Source organism: Dipteris shenzhenensis, chromosome 14 (genome assembly GCF_047967505.1).
Source record: "Dipteris shenzhenensis isolate YYH24624 ecotype China chromosome 14, Dip_SZ_1.0, whole genome shotgun sequence".
NCBI lineage: Eukaryota > Viridiplantae > Streptophyta > Polypodiopsida > Gleicheniales > Dipteridaceae > Dipteris > Dipteris shenzhenensis.
In genome coordinates, this window is record NC_141609.1 from 36682059 (window position 1) to 36705364 (window position 23306).

General features: G+C 43.5%; 1 protein-coding gene across 1 annotated transcript; it reads right to left on the bottom strand.

Moving 5' to 3' along the window:
- Positions 1-9753: 9753 nt before the first annotated feature.
- On the bottom strand, positions 9754-11106 carry LOC147894565 (uncharacterized). The gene has a single exon (XM_087385337.1). It carries the CDS (start codon positions 11050-11052, stop codon positions 9754-9756), a length of 1299 nt encoding a protein of 432 aa, XP_087241463.1. The 5' UTR covers positions 11053-11106.
- Positions 11107-23306: the final 12200 nt, after the last annotated feature.

The window sequence follows — 23306 nt, forward strand, 5'->3', positions numbered from 1 at the left end:
CTTCTACGCTCCCTTCTGTGCTCCCTCCTCCGCCTCCTTCTTCGTCTTCTTCCTCATCTTCTTGTGCAGGGATCTGTAAACAAGGGACAACATATATCGATGTATGAAAAATCAAATCTTTACTTATAATATTGACATTATTTAATTACTTTTAAATACCTCGGGGGTCGCTCCAGTAGCGTGAATATACTGCTCCTTAGTAATCAACCCGTCATGATAGAAGTGCTTCCATGTATCTCCTCTACGATGGTGGTGGTGGTAGGCTGTCTCGATAGGAGTAGGGTATCTGCCCACAATCTCAAGCTACAAGATGACACAATTTGCAGAGGGGTTAGCACAAAGAAACAACCTCCTAATAAACTACATAAGCAATATAATTTGAGATCGATACATACGAATTGGGCCTCCCATGATTCAACACCCCCTGCTCCAAAATGCACGCTTTCATATTGCTCCATTTGGATCCTTTGTGCCTCCACGTGTTGCAGACAGGGGTCCTCCCTCGTTGACTTCATTGCTTTCTTCCACTCACGCTTGTGAGTGCTATGGGGCGGGCCCCTTGGTGGTTGACCTCCCTCGAGTCTGGCAAGCTCTGCTAGTGCCTGCCTCTTAAGCGAAGATCTTTTAATGCCAAGTATCGTAACAATCTTTGACTTGGCCCATTTATCTGTGAACTACGATTGGGGGGGTTAGGATACCTAGAGCGAATAGCAGTGAGGGTCTCATCAGCCAACCTCTTTGGCTGGTCTTTGTAGTGGATAAAGCAATCTTTGTAATTGTTAGCAATTGCCGAGCGCATGAAGGCCATGATGCACACAACAACACAAAGCAACTATAGACGCGCTTGGTAGACGCGCAAAATAGCGGGCGCGTCTATAGGCGTTGCTCTAGTAGAGAAATTACGGGCGCATCTATTAGCGCGGCTAAATGATCGTCTATTTGCGCGTCAATCACCGTGTTTATTTGCGTGTTAGACCTGAGAAAATACGGGCCCGTCTAACATCCCGTTTATTAGCGCATTTATTTGTGCGTGTATTTGCGCGTTTATTTGCGCGTTTACACTGAGAATCAGACGCGCATTTAGACGCGTAAATAGACGCGCTCCAGAGAATACAGAAAGTGAGATTTTGGTGTACATCATTGCTTTCCAAACATTGCCCATGATTACCAAAGCACATAATTTTTTGCAAGCCCACATATACAAGAATTAAGGGAAATGAGGAGAATGAGACAATATGTAAAATAGTTTTGCCAATATCAATTGTGGGGCTACGGTTCAATCTCATCCTCAATGAGATCAACCCTTGCCAAACTATCTACTTCAAAATCCAAACAAGTGTTTAGATCTACAAATACATTCAACCCACTACTACTTGTGCCACTCATGTGCTCATCGAAATCAAGATCTCCAATGGTAGGCTCGTCCTCACGGGTAATGCCAGCCTCAATATCTATATCTCCTATCTCATGATCATCCTCCTCTCTTGTATCACGGTCATCATCACGTCCATGGCCATGATCATCCTCCATATGCTCCATATTAGTAAATGTACTATACATCACTTTGGAACGTGGCATAATAGGTATGACATGCCACCACCTATTATTATCCACCATTGGTTGATAGACAACCTAATTCAAACACAAATACAATCATGTTACTTTTCTTGCATCAAATATTTAAAAGCGAGTATTTTTATGTGTGTGCATAGTACCTGTTCACATTGTTGCGGTAGTATTAGTGTGTCCTTCCTACTTTGCCAAAACTTTGTGGAGTCAATAGTTACAAAGCCACTTGCATGGCGTTTGATTGTTGCATTAGGGCCTCTTTCCACCACGTCCTTAAACCACTTTACATCCAAAACATACACAAAGAAGCGTCGAAAGTCAAGCATAATGATATCTTGGATTATGCCACAATAATCATCCATGACTCCATTGGCTCCCTCAAAGCTAGCAATGACGCCGCAATCTTGTGTGTTTCTCTTATCATCAATCCGTTGTGTTCGAAAATGCTTGCCCTCACACCATATAGCATTGAACATAGTGCACTACACCAAGAAAAAATCAATTAAATAAGCAATCTAAATTATAAAAACCTCCTAACTTATGCATAACATTCTATATACCGACCTTGCTCATGCATCCCCTAGCATACTCCCATTCTTCCATTGTGATATGCATCCCCTCGTCTTTCTCTGCTTTCTCCATTTCATCAAGTAGCCAATCCACATGAATATCCTTTGGAAGTGCTCTTAGACGCTGAGGGTATGGCACACGAGATCCGTGGTGTGTACGAAAGAGGGCCCTTTCTTCTTGTCTTCTTGCCTTTGCATCCTCGTATCTTGTCACCCATCTTTTCATCACATCACTATTAAGCACGCAAAAGAGGTTGATACTATTACGCAACTCCGTGTCTATTACTTTGTTGCGTCCTTTTCCTTGAGGCACAATAGAGGTCATCCTTAGGTCTTCATCATCTCTCCATAGTCGTGGGAGAGAGCTATCCACATCAACAAGAAACTCAGAAATATATACAAGTGACTCTTGTACCAACCAACCCTCGGCCATGCTACCTTCGGGTCTTGCATTTTGTCTCACGAAGCCCTTCAAGGTCTTCATGAAGCGCTTGAGGAAGAACAACCATCGTGCATGTATAGTACCGCATATAGCAATCTCATCCACCAAATGCACTATGAGATCTAGTTGGCTTGTGAGAATAGAACGTGGAAATGTCTCCTCCACTAAACAAACCGCCTCCACTGACATAACTCGAGCATTCTCAAGCGTGGTGGGATCTATTTCCTTTGAGCTCACATACCTCACAAGCTCGCCCGTCTTGTAAATACAATCTTTCACGTCCTTTGATGCACTACGTGAAATGCTAGTAGGTAGTATGAACTGAACCCGCGAGGAGGTGGTTGATTAGTTGCTTATAGCTATTCACTCACAAATTTGAAAGGAAAAAGATATTATGCATATAAAATACTTACTTGGAGCATCTTGTGCCAATCATGAGATTTCAAGCCATATAATTGCTCTACACCTCTTTTCTTGCTCTTTGTAAAGGCTCCCTTGAAACACCTCATGCATCCAGTGGGAGTACGAATTGTAGTAATAGCGCGCTTCACCGTCGCCATCTCTAGCTTTGATAACATCCACGGTGCACGAGGTAAAAAAACACACCCATTTGGTCTCTCTTGAGGCCAAGCTTCACGCATCCTCCCTGTGGTACGTAGATCCTCCCTTATGCCTGCCGAATCTCGTGTCCCATTCAAATGCTCCCAAATGGTAGATGCCACATTCTTGAAGATATGCATGGGATCGAGCAGGTGATTGATCTTGAGGTAGGACAAATATGGTAAACGATAAAAGATGGAGTATCTAAACAAAATAAAGTGTTAGCGTGCAATCCTCACTTTCAACCAATATAGCCAATCTTTACTTCCAGCCAATAGTTACAAATCCTTACCGGCTCATGCCAAGTGGTGGAGGAGTCGTGGAACCGTCCCAAATTCTCATCCAATCTCCCGCGGTGAGTGATTGTGGGAGGACTTCATTCCAAGGGGCAACATATCTAGGATGATCAGGTGGGAGAAATCGATGGTGATTCTCATAGATGACCTTATTTAATGCGTCTACCCGTGAGGCAACTAGTGAAGGACCACAAACAGGACATGCATGGTAACCCGATGTAGTGAGACCTGAAACAATAGATGCAATTAAGAGTGGAAGGTGGGTTTAGGGTGCCACGTCCTTGCCTATTTATAATTAAAAAATGCAATGCTTACCTGAACACTCGCCATAGCCTGGGAAGTCATGCATCATCCACATCAAGACTGCTTTGCAGTTGAAGTCTCGTGACGAGGGAGGCCTGCTCACATCATGCACCTCGATACCTCTCCAAAGTATCTCTAGCTCATCAATCAAAGGCTCCAAATAGACATCAGGGTTTTTGACTTTATGTTTCCCTGGAATTAGAAGGGACAGCATGACATGTCCTTTCTTAATAGCCATAGAGGGTGGAAGATTGTAATTCACCAATACCACTGGCCATACACTGTAAGACATGCTTTTGAGACCAAATGGGTTCACACCGTCCATACCCAATCCAAGTCTCAAGCTCCTAGGTTCTTCCTTGAAGCTTGGCCATGTGTCTTCAATATGCTTCCACGCAGGAGAGTCCGCGGGAGTTCTCCACTTGCCATCGGTTGATCGATGGGAGGAATGCCATGACATGAGCTCTGCAATAGATTTGCACTTGAACATATGTTGGATGCGAGGGATTATGGGAAAATGTCGCAATACCTTACGAGGCACGTCCAAGGTTTTGAGATCTGCTCTATATCTTGCCTCTCCACAAGTAGGACACTCTCTTGCATCCTTATGTAGTCCACGAAACAAAACGCAATCGTTGACACATGCATGGATGCGCTTGTAATCTAATCCTCCAAGAGAGGTCACATGTTGCCTTGCCATATCTCTTGAGGTCGGTAATTTATTCTCCCTTGGAAGCATTTTACACAATAGCCTGCACGTGAAGACCATAAATGAGGAAAAGCATTCGAGTAATTGACCCACGCGCACAATTCACCATGTTTGCAAAATCGACTTTAAAGCTTACTTGAGTAATGCATTCAAACTTGCATTGCTCCATCCATAGATGGTTTGCAAGTTTAGTAACTCAAGGGAGGCACGTAGAACAGAGAATGTGCACCCCTCAAACAGTGGAGTCGATGCTGCGGTAAAAAGATCATCCTGCTCCATGCTATTATCCCTCCCTTGATGGACATATAAATCCCACACCATATCATCAAACACCTCCTCCTCCATGGCTTCATGAGGTAATGGTGGAGGGCTACTATCACCATCACTCCATGCATCCGTAACGGTCCCTCCTGAAGATCCCACCTCATATCGCCGACGCTTCGCCTCCTCACGACGGGCATAGGGTAACATGTGCGGGTGTGGCACTGCATCCTGTATCAAATTAAAACGGGATCATTATAACTCAAACATATGAACACCCATAGGTATCTCAATCAACCTTAACTTACAAATCCTTACCCTGTTTACGGTCACATCCCATTCTCCATACTTTGAGATATGATTGAGCGTAATCCTGCGTGCACGATACATGTTTCCTCGACATCGATCACACAGACATTTGATTTTTTGCTCCAACCACATCTCGCGATGGTGGATACGGAGGGATTCATCCTCACTGGAGCTGCTTGTTGAAGATGGAGACATCCTACAAACAAACAACCCACCAAATTTGCTCTTCTTCAAATGCTTAACTTAAAAAACTCTATGTTGCGTGTATCGCCACGTCTATCGTCGCGTTTAATGTCGCGTCTAATTGCGCGTCTAAATGCCCGTCTACTCTGTGTATTCAGACGCAACTATAGACGCGCTAATAGACGCCCTAATAAACGCGACTATACCCGTGACTTTTAAACCTGCTTTTCGGCACGCTGCTCGCTTTGCTTTTCTTTTCACTACTTAAACTTCGCGAGCGGCTTTCTTCCTTCTTTATTAGCACTTCTATAGATTCGAAGTTTAAGAGAGAGCCTCCCATACACAGTTCCAAGCTTTCATTCAAGACAAAGGAACCGTACCTACACAGCTTGCTTCCAAGCCTAAAGAAGAGGAGGAGTACGAACAAGGAGAAGAAACAAGTTTGGAAAAGAAAGATCCTTCCATACCTTTTTCCAAGTAAGTCCTTTTGAAGTTGTTCTTGCTTGCTATTTCCAGTTTTGTACTTTTTCGCATCCACGAAACGCAGCATCTAGGTATGAGCGACACGTTCTTTTGTCGGGCGAAACGTCCTTTTAGACTTTTGAGTATTCTCGACTGTCGGAGCGCGTATATAGAGGCGTCTGAGGGCGCGTCTAAATGCGCATCTACAGGCGTGTCTATATGCGCGTCTGGGTTGTCACTGACACTCACAGACGCCCAAATAGACGCTTTGTTAAACGGAGTTTTAAACGAAATGTTAGACGCGCTTTTAGATGCGCTTTTTAACGCTTTGTTAGACGAATTGATGAACGGACTGTTAGACGTGCTGTTACTTGAATCTATAAACGCTCTGTTAGACGCGTTTATAGACGCGCAGATCAGACGGGTCTATAGACGCGCTCTGACAGAGCCTCTTTTTTTTTTCCCCCTTTCTTCTCAGCTCCCAAAGTAATATATTTGTTTATTTTTTTCCAGTTTAACATGTGGGGAGGAAGTGCTTCTAGCTCACCTGATCCGCGTGAATCGATATGGAAGGATTTATATAATATTGTAGGGCACCCTCCTAATCCTGCGGAGTTATACGGGTACATGACGGGTACCCTTAACACTCCCCAGGAGTCGGCAGTACAGACTCCGAGCCACCCCACACCGCCTGAGATCACCCCAGCGGAGTCCGCATAGCCGTCTTATGCCCCTTCCCCCGTACCGTCTTATGCCCCTTCCCCCATGCCGTCTTATGTCCCTTCTGCCATCCCGTCTTATGCCCCTTCCCCCAAGCCTTCAGGAGGTCCTTCTACCTCAGCGAGCCGTCGACGTACTCCCCAGCCGTCGAGACTCGGTTCTCCAGCTACGAGTGGTCAGCGTAGTCCCGCGCAGTCCCCAGCTACGAGTGGCCAGCGTATGAGCTCGACACGACATGGTAGCAGGCGTAGTAGCAGGGAGAGCAGTGGCAGATGCTGCTTTGGGCCATGTGGCGGTGAGGAGGATGATGATTCAGATGATTTAGACGTGCCTCTAGGTGATGGTACGATTTATTATGACATCACCCAGACAGGAGGCATCTTGATAGATGCGCGAGGGAAGGACATAATGGCCTTCATGCGCTCTGTAATTGCTATCAATTACAGAGATTGCTTTATCCACTATAAAGACCACCCAAAGAGGTTGGCTGATGAGACCCTCGCTACTGTTCGCTCTAGGTATCCTAACCCCCCCAATCGCCAGTTCACAGATAAATGGGGGAAGTCAAAGATTGTTACGATACTTAGCAATAAAAGATCTTCCCTTAAGAGGCAGGCACTAGCGGAGCTTGCCAGACTTGAGGCAGATCAACCTCCAAGGGGCCCGCCCCACACCGCTCAGAAGCGTGAGTGGAAGAAGGCAATGAAGTCAGCGAGGGAGGAGCCCAGTCTGCAGCACGTGGAGGCACGGAGGATCCAGATGGAGGAGTATGGGAGCGCACATTTTGGAGCAGGGGGTGTTGAATCATGGGAGGCCCAATTTGTAAGTATCGATCTCAAATTATATTGCTTATGTAGTTTATTAGGAGGTTGGTTGTTTCTTTGTACTAATCCCTCCACAAAGTGTATCGCGGTCATGCAGCTTGAGATCGTGGGCAGATACCCTACTCCAGTGGAGACAGCCTACCACCGCCACCATCGCAGAGGAGATATATGGAGGCACTTCTATGATGACGGGTTGATTACTGAGGAGCAGTATACCCGAGCTACTGGACAGGCCCCCCAGGTATTTGAAAGTAATTAAATAATGCCAAAATTATAAGTAAAGATTTGATTTTTCATACATTGATATATGTTGTCCCTTGTTTACAGGGCGCCCCTGCACAAGACGACGAGGAAGACGAGGAAGGAGGTGCAGAAGGCAGCGCAGAAGGCAGCGCAGAAGGGAGCGTGGAAGGCAGCGAGGATTAGTCGTAGAAGTAGTGCTACTATTCTTTTTTGTACTTAAAGCCATTGGCTTGGCTTCGTGCCTCTTGTATATAGACTCCTCTTATTTTTTGTACTTGAAGCCACATGACATGGCTTAGCTTCCTTATTTTTTGTACTTGGAGCCACATGACGTGGCTTAGCTTCATGCTATATGTATATACAAGCACTTTTTGAGCTTTCAATTTTATTGCGTTTTGGAGTTGTAATATTTTATTTGGAATTGTAATTAAAATGCGGTTGGCTGTAAGAATTGAATTACAGAATGTGGATATGGGATTCTTGTAACTATATAGCATACACAACATACACAGTATTCTGTAAATTTTTTTTTTTTTTAAAGGCGCGTCTATCAGTGCGTTTAAAACCGCGCTTATATTCGCGTCTGTCTGTTCGACTTGCGTCTATACGTGCATTTATGAAAGCGTTTATAGGCGCGTCTATTTACGCGTGTATGGGCGTGTCTATACGCGCGTAAGTTTGATATCTAGACGCGCAATTAGACGCGGGTCTCCTGACGTGCAAATAGACGCGCAAATAGACGCGCCCGTAAGTTTTTTATTTAGTTCATGAAACGCGTCTGTGCGCGCGTCTATGGGTGCTTTGTCTTAGAAGCGGTAGCCCTTCATTCCTGGGTGCAAGCCCATAATGAAATAGATGGCTGTTTTAAGATCCAATTTGGAACAATCACTATCTAGAATTTGAACGAGCACCTTGCATCCAAAGACAAGAAATGAAGAGATGTTAGACTTGTGACCTGATCAATTCTAATGACAAAAGGTACATTCCAAGGACGAATAAACGATCTTAGAAAATGTCTCACACAACACCCACTAAAAATGAAACATGATGTGACTATGGATAAGCCATTTGACATGCACTTCAAAGTGACCTAAGGTTCTAGCAACAACCAACTGGAAAAGTAGAATTGATACACTAGAAACAAAATTCATAGACAAACTCAACACAACAACATCTGCCAATGGTTACAACAATCTTGATGGGAATCCATCCTCAACTAGAAAATATTTTTATATCAGAAATAAGGATATGTAAATCTAGGACAAAGACAACGATCTCCAATTTTTGTGACTATCTGAAGACTAGGATGATAAGAAAGTTCACAAATTTGAAAAGAAACTATACAAGCTGTGTAATATTTAAAAGGTGAATGAAGCAATGCCCAAATGGTCCTCCTATTGGTTTTTCTTTCTTATAATTATTGAGTAGATGCTGACTGTCATTTATTATAAAGGCAAAGTGGTGCCCATGGAAGGGAACGTTCCTTAGTCTTATACCTTTTGGAGATGCAAGGTCCCAACTCTCTCTCCACACAAACATGTAGTTATGTGCTAATGCAAAGCACTATCTGATTATCTAATACAACATATTCAAAGTCAACCTCACTCTCTTGCAATTGCAAATCTTTGTAAAATGGCTTCAAATTAATTTTGCATCTCCAATGAATATGTACAGTGTGAGTTGTTGGCAGGAATTGGACCGAGGATAGAGATTGAAAATAAAGGCTTGCGTGGAGACAATGACAATAGTACAATGTACATTAACGTGTGCAAGTTTCTCCTTTTCCCACTTTGAAGTTTTGAATTGCTAATATGCATAATTATTTCTGCTCAACAAAAGTCGAAGATTGGATTTGTCACTATTGTAACTTTCCTCGAGATCTCGTAGTGGATTTGTTTAAATTTGCAAAAGTCTAGTTTCACTATATTGTTGAAAGGTGTTCTAAAAATTTCAAGTTAGTAGAGATGATCACACCAAATACGTCCATTGTTCCCACCACTCGAATATATAATGTACCATAATTAAAGATCACCAAATATTAGGGTAACTAAGAAGAAAGGTATTACGCTTGAAAATGACTCAATACACTAGAAATTATTAAGTACACGTTTTCCTGTAGTAATAGCAATATGTATTTACAAAGGTCCAAGAAAAAGGAGTAAGGTTATGACATTATTATTATTATATTTATATTTATTTATATATCTATCCCACGACTCCGCTGAGTTAGGATTATTAGGAATTTATAAAGCAGAAAGCTAGTCTACTCATGGCGTTGTCGCTTCATGTTGCGGGAGGTCTGCTTCTCAGGGTCTTGATCAGCACAATCCGACTCCGAGGCCTGTTTCTCAGCGTTTTGGAGTTCCTCGCGGCCCTCAGCGCAATCCGAGTCCAAGTCCTTCAAGTGATCAGCGCAATCCCAGCCCTTACACTCACCGCAATCCGAGTCCTTCTCCTTCAAGTGGTCAGCGCAATCCGAGCCGTTACACTTCAAGTGATCAGCGCAATCCGAGTCCTTATACTTCAAGTGATCAGCACAGCATCCCAATCCCCAAATGCTGTAAGAATCGCAGGTCTCGCAGCATACATGCCCCAGCGTTCCTGCTCCCGTGACGTGCGCCAGGATACAGCTCCCCAGCTCCGTCACGAATAGCCCACGCCGACGGCCAGTTCCGACGGCTTGTATTCTGTGCGACATGCCGTAGCGCGTGCCCAGCGTGGTGGTGTTTTGCCTCACAATCCGCGGCGGGTCCTCCTTATCGAAGTCCACCCTGAAGATGGCGTCGAAGCAGTTGGCGGAAACCATGGAAGAGCCTAGGAGCCACAGACGTAAGCGGCCCCGGTCCTTAGTCAAGGCAAGATGGATGAGCGCAGCGTGCTGTCCAGCAGCGCAGGAGAGCTGGTACCAGGTGATGTCGCCGTTCTGAGAGATGCGACCGAAGGTGCCGGTCCCGCCGGAGCTATCTCCGACCAGAACGAACCAGACATTCCTGTCGGGCCCGGCGAGCATTCCCACTGGTGAGTTGCCCTTGTCCTTCGGGATGTCAATTTCGGAGGCGCAGTACGAGGCCCCCTCTAGAGCGAGGCGAAGGATCTTGCTCCCGTCCAACAAGGTGGCATACACATCCTTGCTGGTGGGGTGGACGGCAACAAAGATGGGCCGCGAGCTACACTTGAAGATGGATCTGTCCCCGGTGCGATGATTAACCCGCACCACATGGTGGCTATCCTTGCAGGTGATCCAGAGGTCATCTCCATTCTCCACGACAACATGCGGCCCCCATACGGAAGAAGGGAGGGCGATCTTCTGCTGGATCATCTCGTTGCACTCCAGCTTGGGAGCTAGCCGATACACGGCCGACTGGAATTGCAGCGTCGCCCAAACTTGTCCGTCATACACCTTGGACGCGTTGAGCCCGTGGAGTCCAGCGTAGATCGACTCGCCCACTATGAAACTCTGGGCTTCGAGCGGGCGGCCCGTGCAAGGGTCGAGCTTAACCTTGACGAGGTGGCTATTGGTCTGCTGCGAGACGAGCAGTAGATCGTTGCCAACTGCCGCCATTTCATGCGTTTGCTTGGCGGCGGGCAAGGGGTACTCGACCACCTTCTTGGCCACATCCACGTCAACGGCATCGTGGGATGAGCAAGCCAGAACGAGAGGTACCTCGTCCTCCATGGCTAAAAGTAATCTAAAGTACTGAACGAATTTATGGGAGGGTTTTACGAAATGGCTGATGGACAGGGGGAAAGGGTTGACAAGAGCCTGAAGGTGTCTGAAGCAAGTGCAAACGGGAAGGGTTGAGCGGTCAGTACAGGTTTGACGGAAAGCTTTGGACAGTTGACGAAATGAGGAGCAGTGTGCAGGGGTCGACGGAAAGCTGCTGGTAAGGATGGCGAGCTAATTAGAAGCTGGGCAAGCTGAGGCACAGGGCAACGAAGGAAGCTGACGAGCAAGGTCGATGGAAAGCTGATTGTAAGGATTGCGAGCTAATGAGAAGCTGGGCAAGCTGAGGCACAGGAGCAAGGTTTGCATGCTCCCATCCTGAGCCGCTCGCGCGCTCTCTAGCTTCCTGATGAGCAGATCCTTGCATAAATTGTAAAGTAATCCCCCCGGCCCATACGATTAAAGGAGTTGCTTGAAAAATACGTTACTGAGTATTAGACCTCATACATTTACGTAACGTGCTAGGCCCTTCTTGCTTCTTCTCTCTCTCTCTCTCTCTCTCCCACTCTGTGGCCATGACTAGAATAGGCTGCTGAACTCGTTCTTCCAAAGAAGGTAGATGTGAAAGCTAATGCTTGAAGACTAGCACACAAAAGCTATCCATTTCCACATCACCATCATCCACGTGGTATGAGCACATCTCGACATTTCAAAGATGTTTTACTCATAGCATATACTCATCAACTTCTTTAGCTTTACTGCGCCATCTCCTTTGAAGTTTAGTATCTCTAAATGCTAATAATTACAAATCCTAATTCGATTATGACAAACGCACTTAATATTCCAATATTTATCTTAGCATAAGGAAAAGGGATTGATTTCTTTGCTCCAAGAAATAAAAAAGAGATGGGTTTCTTCATTAGTGTTGGCATAAAAGAGGTTTCATTGCAAAAGAGAAAAGGGTTTCTCATAGCAAAGAAGAAGAAGAGATCAAAGGTGTCATAGTACTAAAAAATATAATATTAAAGTAGTGTTCACTTTTGATGATATAAAGAAATCATTTGTGAGCCCAACAAAATATTAAATTGTATATTTTCTTAACAAGCATTCAAACCATCTATCTTCATGCAAGGAAGCTATCGACGCATCCAATGGCCCTACAACCTCTTCTCTTTTTTGAGGGCTAGGCATCTATAGTTTGCTTCTAAGACGTTTAATTATTCCTTCCTTACTGTCATCTTTTGTTAAGGTGTATGTGGATGGATGTTCTATCTTTTTCTTTTTGGAAGCACATAGTGAAGAATGAAAGAGAGAGATATTTGACAAAGAGAATAATATGTACCACTATGTTTTCCATGGAATGAGTGTTTTTAAGAGTGTATGCATATGCGTGCATGTGCTGCACGCGCACACACACACACATGCCATGTGCACACACACAAGCATAAGCGCACACACACGCACACACACATGCACATGCACACACGCGCATGCATGCACGGATGCGTGTGCGCGCGCACACACACACACACACACACACACACACAGAATGGCTCTTGGCCAATGTTTAGGTTTGGTTACAAAGGAAGTAAATCATTAAAATTAGAAACGGGTGACTATAACCATTGTTCTTAACAACCAAATGTTGAGTAGAGTCCCATAGTTATTGATCATCGATTTTAATTGTCAAAGCATAGCTGGTGCAACATTCCATGGGCGTTTTTGTAACATGACTAAGGAAATTTTCTATGGAGCATCTCTTTAACTGATATTTTTGGGGTGGCTAGGGCAAACTCTCTAGAGCTTTGCCATAGGAATAACGATGTCTTTGGCATCCTCTCTCATTGTATTCCCCTTCATTCTATTGCTCATAGCCTATATTTATGTTAACTTATATACTCATGTATGCAAAGATCAAACTGGTGCTTATAGCTATAATTTTGGGTCTACGAATATAACTCTCCTAGAGGCATGGTGTTAGATGGCACAAAAATGTGGATAATTTGATAACATTATTAATGCAACTTGCTTACATTGCTGACCCCTCCATTCAAAGTGTAGGTAGGAGTAACTCGTGTAGAAAAGGCTTTAGAGAAGCCAACACTATAGTTGCCATACGTCTAATGTTGGAACATAAGTCAATTTGAATGCTACCATGTCAAAATGAGTAAGAATTACAAAGTTGGGCCATGTGCGAGGTATTTGGGGATAGTCCTTGAGAAACTTGTATGAGGAAGTAGGGCCTCGACCTCTTGCAGATGATGTCGGAGGATGTTATAGACAGTGAGCCTTATAAAAATGCTCTCAGTTATGTCATAGCTCACCTTCTGTTATAACAACGAGCCATTATCCATGGAGCCCTCCTCCATTGCAAACAATAAAACAATGAAATAAGAAATAGAAGTAAAAGATACAAAACACGAAGTAACAAAGATAGTAAGATTGTTTTACTAATTTTGGGACAATTCCAAGTCCTAATGTAATAGAAAATTCACTATTACTTTCATGCCATGCTTGAACTTGAGTTCAAGCATGGTCTATAATTTTCAAGTGTTCACAACAAGACAAAGCGTCCACAGATGCGCACACAGATGCGTTTACTGAACTTAAAAAAAAACTTACAGGTGCGTCTATTTACGTGTCTATTTGCACCTCTAGAGACCCACATCTAACAGCGCGTCTATATAACAGACAGATGCACATATAGATGTGCATCTAGATGCCTAAATAGATGCTCTGCTAAAAAATTTAAAAAATAGACAGACGCATCGTTAAACGCGTGTATAGACGCATTTATAAATGGTCTTATAGACGTGTAAATAGACGCTCCTTGAACAGACAGATGCATATATAGACACGTTTATAGACGCACTGATAGACGCGCTACATAATATTTTTTTAAAATTTTACAAAATGCTGTGTATGTTGTGTATGCTATATAGTTACAAGAATCCCATTTCCACATTGTGTAATTCAATTCTTACAGCCAACCGCATTTTAATTACAATTCCAAATAAAACATTACAGCTTCCAAATGCAATAAAATTGAAAGCTCAAAAAGTGCTTGTATGTACATATAGCACGAAGCTAAGCCACATCATGTGGCTTCAAGTACAAAAAATAAGAGGAGTGTACATACAAGAGGCACGAAGCCAAGCCAGCGGCTTTAAGTACAAAAAAGAGTAGCTAGCACTACTTCTATGACTAATCTATATTCCCACGTCCTTGCTCCCTTCCATGCTCCCTTCTACGCTCCCTTCTGTGCTCCCTCCTCCGCCTCCTTCTTCGTCTTCTTCCTCATCTTCTTGTGCAGGGATCTGTAAACAAGGGACAACATATATCGATGTATGAAAAATCAAATCTTTACTTATAATATTGACATTATTTAATTACTTTTAAATACCTCGGGGGTCGCTCCAGTAACCTGAATATACTGCTCCTTAGTAATCAACCCGTCATGATAGAAGTGCTTCCATGTATCTCCTCTACGATGGTGGTGGTGGTAGGCTGTCTCGACAGGAGTAGGGTATCTGCCCACAATCTCAAGCTACAAGATGACACAATCTGCAGAGGGGTTAGCACAAAGAAACAACCTCCTAATAAACTACATAAGCAATATAATTTGAGATCGATACATATGAATTGGGCCTCCCATGATTCAACATCCCCTGCTCCAAAATGCACGCTTTCATATTGCTCCATTTGGATCCTTCGTGCCTCCACGTGTTGCAGACAGGGGTCCTCCCTCGTTGACTTCATTGCTTTCTTCCACTCACGCTTGTGAGTGCTATGGGGCGGGCCCCTTGGTGGTTGACCTCCCTCGAGTCTGGCAAGCTCTGCTAGTGCCTGCCTCTTAAGCGAAGATCTTTTATTGCCAAGTATCGTAACAATCTTTGACTTGGCCCATTTATCTGTGAACTACGATTGGGGGGGTTAGGATACCTAGAGCGAATAGCAGTGAGGGTCTCATCAGCCAACCTCTTTGGCTGGTCTTTGTAGTGGATAAAGCAATCTTTGTAATTGTTAGCAATTGCCGAGCGCATGAAGGCCATGATGTCCTTCCCCCGTGCATCCATCAAGATGCCTCCTGTCTCAGTGATGTCATAGAAGATCGTACCATCACCTAGAGGCATGTCCAAATCATCTGAATCATCATCGTCCCCACCACGACCCCTCCCAAAGCATTGTGCCATGCATCCCCCACCGCTCTCCCTGCTACTACGCCTGCTACCGTGTCGTGTCGAGCTAGTATGCTGGCCACTCGTAGCTAGAGACTACATGGGACTACGTGGACCACTCGTAGCTGGAGAACCGAGTCTCGACTGCACAGGAGTACGCCGACGGCTCTGCGAGATAGAAGGACCTCCTGACGGCATGGGGGAAGGGGCATGACGGCATGGGGGAAGGGGCATAAGACGGCATGGGGGAAGGGGCATAAGATGACATGGGAGAAGGGCCTTAGCTGTGTAGGCGGCTAGGCTGTGTTGACTCAGCTTGGGTAATCTCAGCTGGTGTGGGGTGGTTTGGAGTCTGTAGTGCCGACTCCTGGGGGGTGTTTAGAGTACCCATCATATACCCGTATAACTCCGCAAAACTGGGAGGGTGCCCTAAAAGTTATATAAGTCCCTAAAAATAGACTCCCAGAGATCAGGTGAGCCCAAAGAGCTTCCTGGCCACATGATGAACTGGAAAAAAGAAAAAAAGACGATTACTGATGAGTTGAGAAGAAAGGGGAACGAAAGAAAAGATTACTGTCGGAGCGTGTCTATAGATGCATCTGAGAAGCTCGTCTATTTTTGTGTATAATAGCACGTCGATAGATGCAGCTATCTATGTTTGTAAACAGGCTAGATGCGCCTGTAGATGCAGTTTTAGACACGCTCTGAGATGCGTCTATGGACGTGCTCTGACAAACGAACTTTTCTTAAAAGTAGAAAAGGACATGCGCCCGACACAAAAACGTAACACTGATACCAAAATCATTCGTTTCTTGGATACGACAAAGGACAAATCCAAAGAGAGCAACTTTCAAAAAAGATCAACTGTAAAGAGACTTACCTTGGATAGAGGTATGGAAGCTTCTTCTCATTCTTCAAAGTTGCTTCTCTTCCTTGTTCACCCTCTTCTCCTGTAAGCTTGGAAGTAAGTGTGGGTGCCTTCCTCTTAAGTGTAAGCTTGGAAGTAAGTGTGGGTGCCTTCCTCTTAAGCGTAATAGCAAAGCAAGCAAGCCACGCGAAGTATAGGTAATGTGAAGAAAAGCAAAGTGAGCGCGCTAAAAGCAGATTTGAAAACCGCATCTATAAGCACGTCTAAATACGCATGTAATTGTGCGTCTACATACACAGAGCAGACACGATTTTAGATGCGCCTATAGATGCGCACCATAGAACAGACAGACGTGGTTTTAGATGCGTCTTTAGATGCACCACAGAGATTTAAAATTAAATATTTGAAGAAAAGCAAAATTTTTGGGAACTTATTTGTTTGTAGGATGTCTTCATCTTGAACAAGTAGCTCCAGTGAGGATGAATCCCTTCGTATCCACCATCGTGAAATGTGGTTGGAGCAAAAAATTAAATGTATGTGTGATCGATGTCGAGGAAACATGAATCGTGCATGCAGGATTACACTGAATCACATCTCAAAGTATGGTGAATGGGATGCAACCGTAAACATGGTAAGTGTTAAAGAGTTAAGGTTGATTGAGATACCTATGGGTGTTCATATGTTTGAGTTATGATCCCGTTTTAATTTGATTCAGGATGCAGTGCCGCACCCGCATATGTTGCCCTATGCTCGCCATGAGGAGGCGAAGCGTCGGCGATATGAGGTGGGATCTTCAGGTTGGACTATTATGGATGCATGGAATGATGGTGATAGTAGCCCTCCACCATTACCTCATGAAGCCGTGAAGGAGGAGGTGTTTGATGATATGGTGCAGGATTTATATGTCCATCAATCCGAAGGGAGGGATGATAGCATGGATCAGGACGATCTTTTTACCCCAACATCGACTCCACTGTTTGAGGGGTGCACTTTCTCTGTTCTACATGCCTCCCTTGAGTTACTAAACTTGCAAACCATCTATGGATGGAGCAATGCAAGTTTGAATGCATTACTCAAGTAAGCTTTAAAGTCTATTTTGCAAACATGGTGAATTATGCTAGTGGGTCAATTACTCGAATGCTTTTCCTCATTTATGGTCTTCACATGCAGGCTATTGTGTAATATACTTCCAAGGGAGAATAAATTACCGATCTCAAGAGATATGGCAAGGCAACATGTGACCTCTCTTAGAGAATTAGATTACAAGCGCATCCATGCATGCATCAACGATTGCGTTTTGTTTCATGGACTACATAAGGATGCAAGAGAGTGCCCTACTTGTGGAGAGGTAAGATATAGAGCAGATCTCAAAACTTTGGACGTGCCTCGTAAGGTTTTGCGATATTTTCCCATAATCCCTCGCATCCAACATATGTTCAAGTGCAAATCCATTGCAGAGCTCATGTCATGGCATTCCTCCCATCGATCAACCGATGGCAAGTGGAGAACTCCCGCAGACTCTCCTACGTGGAAGCATATTGAAGACATATGGCCAAGCTTCAAGGAAGAACCTAGGAGCTTGAGACTTGGATTGGGTATGGATGGTGTGAACCCATTTGGTCTCAAAAGCACCTCTTACAGTGTATGGCCAGTGATATTGGTGAATTATAATCTTCCACCCTCTATGGCTATTGAGAAAGGACATGTTATGTTGTCCCTTCTAATTCCAGGGAAACATAAAGTCAAAAATCCTGATGTTTATTTGGAGCCTTTGATTGACGAGCTAGAGATACTTTGGAGAGGTATCGAGGTCCATGATGTGAGCAGGCCTCCCTTGTCATGAGACTTCAACTGCAAAGCAGTCTTGATGTGGACGATGCATGACTTCCGAGGCTATGGCGAGTGTTGAGGTAAGCATTGCACTTCTAATAATGAATAGGCAAAAGGATGTGGCACCCTAAACCCACCTCCAACTCTAAATTGTGTCTATTGTTCAGGTATCACTACATCAGGTTACCATGCATGTCCTGTTTGTGGTCCTTCACTAGTTGCCTCACAGGCAGACGCATTGAATAAGGTCATCTATGAGAATCACCATCGATTTCTCCCACCTGATCATCCTAGATATGTTGCACCTTGGAATGAAGTACTCCCACAATCACTCACCGTGGGAGATTGGATGAGAATTTGGGATGATTCCACGACTCCACCACCACTTGGCATGAGCCGATAAGGGTTTGTAACTATTGTGTGCTATATTGGCTATAAATAAAGATTGCCCGCTAACACCAGCTTTTGTTTAGATACTCCATCTTTTATCGTTTACCATATTGGTCCCACCTTAAGATCAATCACCTGCTTGATCCCATGCATATCTTCAAGAATGTGGCATCTACCATTTGGGAGCATTTGAATGGGACACGAGATTCCGTAGGCATAAGGGAGGATCTACGTACCACAGGGAGGATGCGTGAAGCTTGGCCATAAGAGAGACCAAATGGGCGTGTTTTTTTACCTCATGCACCGTGGAGGTTATCAAAGCTAGAGATGGCGGCGGTGAAGCGTGCTATTACTACAATTCATACTCCCACTGGATGCATGAGGTGTTTGAAGGGAGCCTTTACAAAGAGCAAGAAAAGAGGTGTAGAGCAATTATATGGCTTGAAATCTCATGATTGGCACAAGATGCTCCAAGTAAGTATTTTATGTGCATAATATCTTTTTCCTTTCAAATTTGAAGTGAATAATTATAAACAACTAATCAACCACCTCCTCGTGGGTTCAGTTCATACTACCTATTAGCATTTCTCGTAGTGCATCGAAGGATGTGAAGGATTGTATTTACAAGATGGGCGAGCTTGTGAGGTACTTTACATGATACAAAATATGATGCGTATCAATGCTCCATGCAAGGTGTTCATATTGCTAATATGGTGTACTTTTTCATTTCTAGGTATGGGAGCTCAAAGGAAATAGATCCCACCCCGCTTGAGAATGCTCGAGTTATGTCAGTGGAGGTGGTTTGTTTAGTGGAGGAGACATTTCCACGTTCTATTCTCACAAGACAACTACATCTTATAGTGCATTTGGTGGATGACATTGCTATATGTGGTACTATACATGCACGATGGTTGTTCTTCCTCGAGCGCTTCATGAAGACCTTAAAGGGCTTCATGAGACAAAATGCAAAACCCGAAGGTAGCATGGCCGAGGGTTGGTTGGTACAAGAGTCACTTGTATATATTTCTGAGTTTCTTGTTGATGTGGATAGCTCTCTCCCACGACTATGGAGAGATGATGAAGACCTAAGGATGACCTCTATTGTGCCTCAAGGGAAAGGATGCAACAAAGTAATAGACACGGAGTTGCATAATAGTATCAACCTCTATCGCGTGCTTGATAGTGATGTGATGAAAAGATGGGTGACAAGATACGAGGATGCAAAGGCAAGAAGACAAGTAGAAAGGGGCCTCTTTTGTACACACCACAGATCTCTGTGCCATACCCTTAGTATCTAAGAGCACTTCCAAAGGATATTCATGTGGATTGGCTACTTGATGAAATGGAGAAAGAAGAGAAAGACGAGGGGATGCATATCACAATGGAAGAATGGGAGTATGATAGGGGATGCATGAGCAAGGTCGGTATATAGAATGTTATGCATAAGTTAGGAGCTTTCCTCAAGCTTTCAATAATTTAGATTGCTTATTTAATTGATTTTTTCTTGGTGTAGTGCACTATGTTCAATGCTATATGGTGTGAGAGCAAGCATTTTCAAACACAACGGATTAATGATAAGAGAAACACACAAGATTGCGACATCATTGCTAGCTTTGAGGGAGCCAATGGAGCCATGGATGATTATTGTGGCATAATCCAAGATATTATTAAGCTTGACTTTCGACACTTCTTTGTGTATGTTTTGGATGTAAAGTGATTTAAGGACATGGTGGAAAGAGGCCCTAATGCAACAATCAAATGCCATGCAAGTGGCTTTGTAGCTATTGACTCCACAAAGTTTTGGCAAAGTAGGAAGGACACACTAGTACTACCGCAACAATATTGTGAACAGGTACTGTGCACACATATAAAAATACTCGCTTTTAAATATTTGATACCTTCAATGCAAGGAAAATAACATGATTATATTTGTGTTTGAATTAGGTTTTCTATCAACCAATGGTGGATAATAACAGATGGTGGCATGTCGTACCTATTATGCCACGTTCCAAAGTGATGTATAGTACATTTACTAATATGGAGCGTATGGAGGATGATCATGGCCATGGATGTGATGATGACCGTGATAGAAGAGAGGAGGATGATCATGAGATAGGAGATATAGATATTGAGGCCATTACCCGTGCGGACGAGCCTACCATTGGTGATGATGATTTCGATGAGCACGTGAGTAGCACAAGTAGTAGTGGGTTGAATGTATTTGTAGATCTAAACACTTGTTTGGATTTTGAAGTAGATAGTTTGGCAAGGGTTGATCTCATTGAGGATGAGATTGAACCATAGCCCATCATTGATATTGGCAAAACTATTTTACATATTGTCTCATTCTCCTCACCTCACTTAATTCTTGTATATGTGGGCTTGCAAAAAAGCATTGATGTTTTTGTTAAAATTATGTGCTTTGGTAATCATGGGCAATGTTTGGAAAGGAGTGATGTACACTAAAATCTATTGTTCTGTATTCTCTGTTTTGCATCTAAATACACGTCTAATTCTCAGTGTAGACGCGCTAATACACGTGCAAATAGATGCGTTGACAAACAAAAGGTTAGACGGGCCCGTATTTTCTCAATGTAGACGTGCAAATAGATGAGCTGTTAGACGCGCTATTAGACATGCCCGTAATTTCTCTATTCAAGGAACGCTTATAGACGCGCCTGCTATTTTGCACGTCTATTAAGCGCATCTATAGTTGCTTTGTGTTGTTGTGATTCCTCATTATCTACAAATATAATTTTGAATTGAACCCTCGAGAGTCAATTGGAGTTAAGCAAAATTCCTAGTTTCGTGGTTAATCCAAATAATTGAGAAAGAACTTAGATTTAAGGAAGGGGGCGGCATAGTGCGCTTTTAGCAGTATATTTATAAGCTTAAATAGGGGTGTTTTATTATGCTACATGGATAGTATATATGGGTTTTTCATGAAGTTCATGCACGCATGTGATATCCCCTTGTATTAAGAGTGAATCCCTCGAGTATGGGGTTTGTTCCAATGGTAAGTCAACCACCTAGGTATAGTAGTCGTATTGCTGATTTGGCACTAAATCTCCTTGTGGCTCATGGATTGGCATGATGTTAATAGGCGATGCTAGTGCCGATGTAGCCTTTGGCTCTGGCTGCCGCTATTAGTGGAGATATCCTGGAGATATATTAGTTGCAATCGTGCGCTGAGCTATAGCATCTTGTGGGAAATTCCTCATTCCCTACCTCCAGAATATGCATTTCTCTTGAGGTATCCACATTTGCCAATGTGATAGTAGGAGAAGGTGGGGACAGCTCCCATGTTGGTGATAAGGGGATATCCAGATCTTGAAAATCTTTTGGCGATTGGTGGGGCAGAGTCATTTCTTTTTATTTTATCTCCTTACTGATGTTTATAGCCAATAAGTGTGGAATCTTGCATTTTTGGCTAGATGAACCACCCAGTTTCTTTGTGAAGAAGATGACCAAATGCAAGATCCAGTCTTGCTTTAGCTGCCTACTCAGCAAAACAAATGTATGGAGTGGGAGGGATCGATTCTTGCCACGTCACTTGACTACAAATGTATGGAGTGGGAGGGATTGATTCTTGCCACACTTGAATCCAAGGATTGTTGATAGAAATGTTTCTACTTCCTTGAGTCAAGGGTTCAAGATGATGGTGCGAAGTAATATCCCGTCCCTACAGAAGTTGGTGCCCTTGGTGAGGAGAGGTTGTATTTCAAGAAATTTAGCATCAGCAAGCCTTGTGGGATATTTTTTACCTTGAGCTGGGAGTGAGAAGGCCATCTGAATCACTAAACTATCAAGTATAATATTGATTTGACTCTGATTTATAGTGAAAGTGCCGTACTTGCCAACCTATGCATCACTAGAGTGGTAAGAATGGAGAAATTCCTTGATGTACGTGGTCATTGTAGGAATATCCTCCAAGGATTTTAGGTGCTTAAATAAACTTGTAAGACCCCTTTTCTTTAAGAAAACTTTTGTTGCATTGGAAAGTGCATAAGTTGACGTAGGTGGCCACAAAAATGCAAAGGACTGGGCCTCGTCAATGGCTGTGCAAGTTGGTGGTGAGTAGGGTGCTCAAGGGTGTTACTATGTATAAACCCTCTATATCACGTGCGTTCAAGGCCTATATTTAAAATCCCTTATTTGTAAATTTTTCCATTAATAAAATGTACCCCTTTTCTATACAAATCTATAAAATTTTCCCAAAACTGTTTTAAATAGTCCCTTATGTATATTTATTTCTGTAAATTTTAGAAATTAAAAATATCCTTCTGTTGAACTTATGTGATAGGCTTACATATGATGAGTGACCCCCCCAAGGTAGGGTGGCATTTGTACTTCTTGTGTCTCCATGTCATGCATAGAATCCTCATTGGAGATATCGCTCAGAACCACAAATGCACGTGGTCGCCTTGGTTGAGAGGAGGTAGATGGCTGTGAACTCTAGAGGGGGTCTCGTGGGTTGAGGTAGTGAGCTCTTTCTTTGCATCCTCTTTAGTAGCTGTATTGTCTCTAAACCCGCATCCCTTTTGATATGGTGTACCATTGATCATTAGAGTAATTGGTATGTAGGTATGATAGTTGTGTGTGTGTAGTGTGGGAGATCTTATTTTAGCACATGCTTTGAGAGTGTGGAATGAAATTGTGTGGCACAATTATACATGCAATCTGTCTAAGCAAAAGCGTGTGAGTGACCGTGACCTAATAAATAAGTAGGGACTAATTATATGCTTTTTTTATTTGTTGCGATTTCATAGGGCAGCTAGGACTCACGCATCACTTCTGAGCCCTAGGTTGAAATTGGTTGATGCTACCTATATGTGCAAAGACACACATATCTGAGGGAGTGCTCGTGATACAATCTGATACAATTA

Bases quoted from the DNA above. Each gene is read 5' to 3' on its own strand.
- LOC147894565 (XM_087385337.1), bottom strand. From the start codon at position 11,052: ATGGCGGCAGTTGGCAACGATCTACTGCTCGTCTCGCAGCAGACCAAT.